The 5,510-nt window shown below is 54.3% G+C and overlaps 3 protein-coding genes across 3 annotated transcripts in view; 1 reads left to right on the forward strand and 2 right to left on the reverse strand.

Moving 5' to 3' along the window:
• Nucleotides 1–53: 53 nt before the first annotated feature.
• IE81DRAFT_310758 (hypothetical protein) lies at nucleotides 54–1,040 on the reverse strand. Its single transcript, XM_025512424.1, has 3 exons — nucleotides 758–1,040; nucleotides 505–644; nucleotides 54–341 (listed from the first exon to the last, which is right to left on the reverse strand). Exons 1-3 carry the CDS (start codon nucleotides 872–874, stop codon nucleotides 89–91), a joined length of 510 nt encoding a protein of 169 aa, XP_025371406.1. The 5' UTR covers nucleotides 875–1,040; the 3' UTR covers nucleotides 54–88.
• A 1,281-nt stretch (nucleotides 1,041–2,321) lies between these two features.
• IE81DRAFT_345721 (alpha-ketoglutarate-dependent sulfonate dioxygenase) lies at nucleotides 2,322–3,709 on the forward strand (the record flags this gene model as incomplete). The annotated part of the gene is made up of 2 exons (XM_025515952.1): nucleotides 2,322–2,473; nucleotides 2,551–3,709. 2 exons carry the CDS (start codon nucleotides 2,322–2,324, stop codon nucleotides 3,707–3,709), a joined length of 1,311 nt encoding a protein of 436 aa, XP_025371407.1.
• A 207-nt stretch (nucleotides 3,710–3,916) lies between these two features.
• IE81DRAFT_27577 (hypothetical protein) overlaps nucleotides 3,917–5,510 on the reverse strand; it is a 4,005-nt gene continuing 2,411 nt past the window's right edge. Inside the window, exons 3-6 of the mRNA XM_025511460.1 lie at nucleotides 5,226–5,461; nucleotides 5,012–5,153; nucleotides 4,677–4,939; nucleotides 3,917–4,603 (exon numbers count right to left, since the gene is read on the reverse strand). Coding sequence (XP_025371408.1) covers nucleotides 4,124–4,603; nucleotides 4,677–4,939; nucleotides 5,012–5,153; nucleotides 5,226–5,461 — 1,121 coding nt within the window. The 3' untranslated portion in view covers nucleotides 3,917–4,123. The remainder of the gene's footprint in view (nucleotides 4,604–4,676; nucleotides 4,940–5,011; nucleotides 5,154–5,225; nucleotides 5,462–5,510) is intronic.

The raw sequence follows: 5,510 nt of genomic DNA on the forward strand, positions 1-5,510 counted from the left end.
TCCCCCCCCCCTTTCACAGCGCCCAGTCACGTGTATGCTGTGTGCGCACATACCTGCGCAAATGTGATCACACCAGCTGCTTGCCTGGTCATCTCGCATCTTCATTGACATTCTGATGACTCGAGTTCGACGCCTGATGTGATGCTGCTGCTGCTGCTGCTCCTCCTTGCTCTCTATTCAAGCGGTCTATCGTTTCCTGTCTCCACTTTTCAATCTCTGCTTCGGAAGCTAGAATACCTTTTCTTCCCAGCTCTGTCCTTGCGCGCGTCCTGATCATATTTTCCTCGATGCGTTGGCTGCTTTCGTGAGTGAGCAATTGGGTATCTGCTCCGACGACGAAGCTGCGATATGGAGAGAGAGAGAGAGGCGCGCGGTGCGCAAGTCAGGAGAGCATATTGGCTAGTGGCAAGACGGCGAGCTTTAGGAGAGTGGAGGCGATGCAGATGCAGAAGAGCAGTCCCACCCCTCCCCTGTATTCGTTTCTGCTTTTTTGCTTCTGCTCACCCAAAGATGGCAAATCCGGACAAGAGGAAACTCTTCAAGGCTAAAGTCTGTGATCTGAATTTGGGATAGTAATGATGCGCTGTAAAGATGGTAGCTAGGCCCACCAGACCATAAGTGGAAGCGCCTCGAATCGCTGCATCCTATCACACCAGATCACGAGGAAGGAGGGGGGCGATGATGATGGATGGCAAATTTAGCTCGCTCGAGTGAAGAGTAGCGTGGGGTAGATTCGAGGAACAAAGAGTAAACGCACCCTTTGCAATTTGTAAGCTTCTTGTATCTGTTGCTCTCTGTGCTTTCGGCGCGCTCGGACAGTGGGAGCTTGGGGATCCACAGCTGGTCCGGCTTCGTAGACTGACTGGACGGGCATGTTGAACCGATTCGCCCCACCCCCTTGATCGACTCCTTATCTGGCAGACTCGGCCCGTTTATGGAGGGGAGGGGGAGGTCATGGGCTCGCGGGAGGAAAGGATGGTTGCTGTCGGACCTCGGACGGTCTGATCATCGATGCTAGTCAGCAGCGCACATACTCACCGTGCACCGAGTTGATGTGATTCACGATTTGGTCTGGCTTGTGCGCGACAGGCCTACAACAGCTGTTGAGGGTTTGGGCGAAGATGTCGCATCACGTGTGTTACTTTTGTGGTCACGTGTTTGGTCCGCCTGGGACGGCTCACATACAGGTGAAAGCACGTCATACCAAAAACACGTGAAAGCACGCAATTTGGAATCACGCCATCGATTAGACAATTTGCGCCATTTTAGGTACGGCCATACGCCATGTCGCAAGTCCGCAGTGCCGCCGCGCATGCAACTCATCACGACTGACTGACTGACTGACGACGGAAATAGCGTGCTTACGCGTTTGTGCCGCCGTGCATTGCGATCTGAAATCACGAATGGAATCACAGCAATCACAATGCCATTCGATCGTGATGATTCATGCCTCTGCGATTCGGTCGTACAGTGAGGGAATAGGTGTGTGCGCTACGATCTGCCAGCCTGAAGGGGGAAGAGCACAGCTAAAGCGGGCTTGCCGGTCCGCTTCAACACAGCATGTGTGGATGTGTGTGAGAGAGAGAGAGAGAAAGACGGGCAAAGTCAAGGCGACGTATGCTAAGTCGATGATCGAGGAGGAGGAGGAGGAGGAGGCGCAGCGCCGTGCACCTTCTTCTTACCGCCTCCGCCAAACGCATGCAGATGGTCCATCAGCCAGGCAAGGGCAGCAAGTCTAGGCGAAGTGGACTGGGACTGCCACTGCCACTGCAACTCATCGGCGAATGTGAATTGCGAATGTATCGTTGTGCTGTGTGCGCATATATAGCATGTGGAGAGCATGGACTGCTGGAGCAGAAGGATCGAGGAGCAGGAGGAGCGAGGAGAGCTCATTCGCGATTGTTGTGGCTCAGCCGAGCTGCATCATCCTCGTCTCGTCTTATTCGTGATTCGTGATTGCTGGTATGATGACACGCCCACTCGCATCGCACGTATGCGCTTACTCGATCGTGATTCATCAGATTTCATCAAACGACGCTGCGCATCCATCCGTCTACTTCCATCAGGTCCCTCGACTCCGTGCATCCATCCTCCTGTCCACAACCATATAAACGCCAGGCTGGCCTCTCTGTTGTCAGCAGCATTTGCTTCACGCACTCGCACACGCACACGCACACGTCCTCGTACTCAGATCTCCGCTGCACTACTCATTGCGATCATAGCATTCACATCATCAGACTCGCAGCACTCAGCAATATAGCCATTCTCACAAGCACGCACGTGCACGTCGATCAGAAGAGTCATACCCTCGCACTTCAAAAATGGCACCATCTGCAATCTCTGGTAGTCCCCCACCTCGCTACCACTCGCCTCCGGGTGGCTCAAAGGCAAGCGATCTCAAGCAAGCATCAACAACGACCACGGAGCAGCAGACGAACAAGAAGCCGCCCAAATATGTCGTGGATGATTTCAAGTGAGTGGAAGATGCTCCTTGGCGTCGACACGATTGCCATTCCCGTGGCTCATCCTTCTATCCTACGCCCTCCTTAGCCCTTACCACAATCCGTTGAAGGTCACCGAGTCCGAGGCAGATAGGCAGTACCCCTTTCCTGATCTCAAGCCTTGCTTCCCTTCCGACATCAACACTGCCCCGTACGAGCCAATCACCAACTTTGTGGACCGTGGCACCTTTGCGGACTCGTCCAAAGCCGCCTTGTACGGTGCATCTACCAAGATTGACCACCTCAGCGTCAACATCGGCACAGAGCTGATCGGTCCTCAACTTCACAAGCTCTCTGCTCAGCAGAAGGATGAATTGGCGCTGCTGGTCGCGGAACGTGGTGTAGTGGTGTTCAGAGATCAGGAACTTTCTCCTGACCAATTGGTAGAGTTTGGTGGATATTTTGGAGCATCGGACAGACCGCTGCATCAACACCCATCGTCTGGTGTTCCAAGAAGACGCGGACTGGACGACGTGCATGTGGTGTGGCACGACGAGTCGATGAAACCTAGCGACCTAGCCTTTACATCCACCGAGCTCTACCATTCCGACGTCACTTTCGAACTCAACCCGCCAGGATTGACGGCTCTGCACAACATCACCAATCCGGTGCATGGAGGGGGAGACACGCTGTTCAGCAGCGGTTACGGATTGTACGACAAGCTGAGCGATCCTATGAAAGCTTACTGCGAGAGCTTGCAGGCCGTTCATTCGGGCGTCGCGCAAGCTGAAGGCGCTTCCAAAGCTGGCCTGCACCTTCGTAGACCCGCTTTGGAGACGACGCACCCGCTAGTCCGCACGCATCCCGTCACGGGTTGGAAGAGCATCTTTGCGAATCCAGCCTTTACCACCGCCATTGCTGGAGTTCCTCGATCGGAATCTCAAATGATCCTTAATCACCTCTTTGGTCTCATGACCAACTCGCCCGAGTTGACGTTGAGGGTGCGATGGCAAACGGGCACGGTCGTCGTTTGGGACAATCGAGTGACGACGCACAGCGCGACGTACGATCATTGGAGACCTGATCCCACGTGCAGGAGGCATGCCCTCAGAGTAGCAGCTACGGCCGAAATTCCTTCCTTGCTCAGACCGGATGGTTCCGAAGGTGTTTCAAGGCAGGAACAGATTTGGGAGCAGCAAGGATTGGACGTGCAGGCGCTCAAGAAGAGGTTGGCTACGCAAAAACCATCCGGAGGCTTCAAGGACTGACACTCCTTCTTTCGCGCACTCGCCCGTCCACACTGTGATGATTTGCCGATACCTTGCCCCGCACTTAGCACACCCATAGCAAAATTCACGCCCTTTAACAACAATGATGTAAACCCCATCCTTGGCTTGAAAGTCGACCAAGCGTGAGCGGGCTCACGCTTCGAAGTCGACCGCTTATTTATCGAGAGGTCAGGGGCCCAGTCTGCATGCATCGTTGAGGAGTTGGGCAGGATGGGAGGTTTGACGGACGTGTACAAGGCGAGGCGAGATTGACGTGGGGGTGTCGGTGCAAGACGGAGCAGCTGGACGAGAAAATTTTAGGCCATTTGATGAAGCAAGCATGTTGACGGTGTAGTGCGGCCCGATATAAGAGGAGAGATGTGGGAAGGAGGGGGGTGGGAGGGTGTGCGCTCTTCATGCTGATCGTTCGGCGGTGGGATCTCGATCTATGTTGAGGCTGTAAAGCCATGCCACATCCTTATCATCTCCGTCATGTATCCGATCCTCATCCTCCTCCTCCTCCTCATCATCATCCACAACACCAGCACCTGCAGCCTTCAATTTGTCGAACATTTCGTTCATCCTCTGATCATCCAATCCGTCCGATCTTCGGCCTGCTGCTAACCTAGCAGCTTCCTTCGACGTCGAGAGGCTAGGCGAAGATTCCCTTTTGACACCTGCACCGCGCGCAGCGTCCTCTTTGCTCGGCACCAGCGTCAGACCTTCTTCGTTTGCCAGATGCAGTAGACAGATGAAGCAGAATGAGGTGCTGATCTCATCTAGCCGGTCTTTGGTGTACGACTTTTTGAGACCGTCCATGACGGTTGCAAACGTTCTCGGTTCTTGCTTCATCACGGGCTTACGATCCGCCTTGCCTGGCGTGGAGGGACCGTCCTGCAGACGAAGAAGCGGTCAAAGTCAGTGGCCATGCGCCAATCAAGCTCACATTCTACTGGAGCGGACTCACCTCGTCATCCGTGGATGATCCTGCATCCAAATCCTCCACAAGCTCGAGGGCAAGCTCTTTCCAGATGTTGTCTTTGAGCTTCTTGACATCCACGCGTTTTGCCTTTTTCGCATAGTTGACCATCTCTGGTCTGATCTTCTTGAGTGCCTGCGTCGGCAAGAGCATGCCCTCCTCTTCCGCCTCCGCCAGGTCCATTTGAACATCGCCTCCGTCCATCGCGTCGAATGCGCCATCATCATCGTAGAACTGACCGGGCGCATCTCCTGTGATGACCAAATCCGCAAGTGATCATGTGAGGACGTGGCTAAGGTGGTGTAGAAAGGGCGCAGACTCACCATCAAACTCGCCACCGGAAGCGAGATTCTGCTCACGCTCTGCAGCCGCTGCGGCCCAGAATTGCTCGTCAACATCGGCTGGATGCAGCAGATCGCTTTCGTTCACTTGAGCGACTCGCGCTCCTCGTCTTCGGAGGTTGAGCTATATCGCGAAGGACGAAGGGGAGGGAGGTCAGTAAGGAGCCTGAGTTCAGACATCGACTCCGTATCTCACTATTGCCCTGGGTTTGATGGCCAGTCTCAGCAGCTCTCGACTGCTGAAATGCCTGTCTTCGGGGAGTAGATGAAGATCGTCTTGCTGTGTGCGCGGCAGCATGATTCCTGCGCCTCCCTTGGCCGCTTCGAAAATGTCAGAGCTCGAGACAGCTCCCTCGGGAGAGGAAAAGTCAATGATGAAAGGCTCTTTGACTTTCTTGACTGTCTTGGCTGCTGTTGCTGTAGCATCACCATCTGCAAGGCAAATGCAAGAGAGAGAGAGAGAAAGAAAGGGGAGAGAGAG

Source organism: Ceraceosorus guamensis (genome assembly GCF_003144195.1).
Source record: "Ceraceosorus guamensis strain MCA 4658 unplaced genomic scaffold IE81scaffold_12, whole genome shotgun sequence".
NCBI lineage: Eukaryota > Fungi > Basidiomycota > Exobasidiomycetes > Ceraceosorales > Ceraceosoraceae > Ceraceosorus > Ceraceosorus guamensis.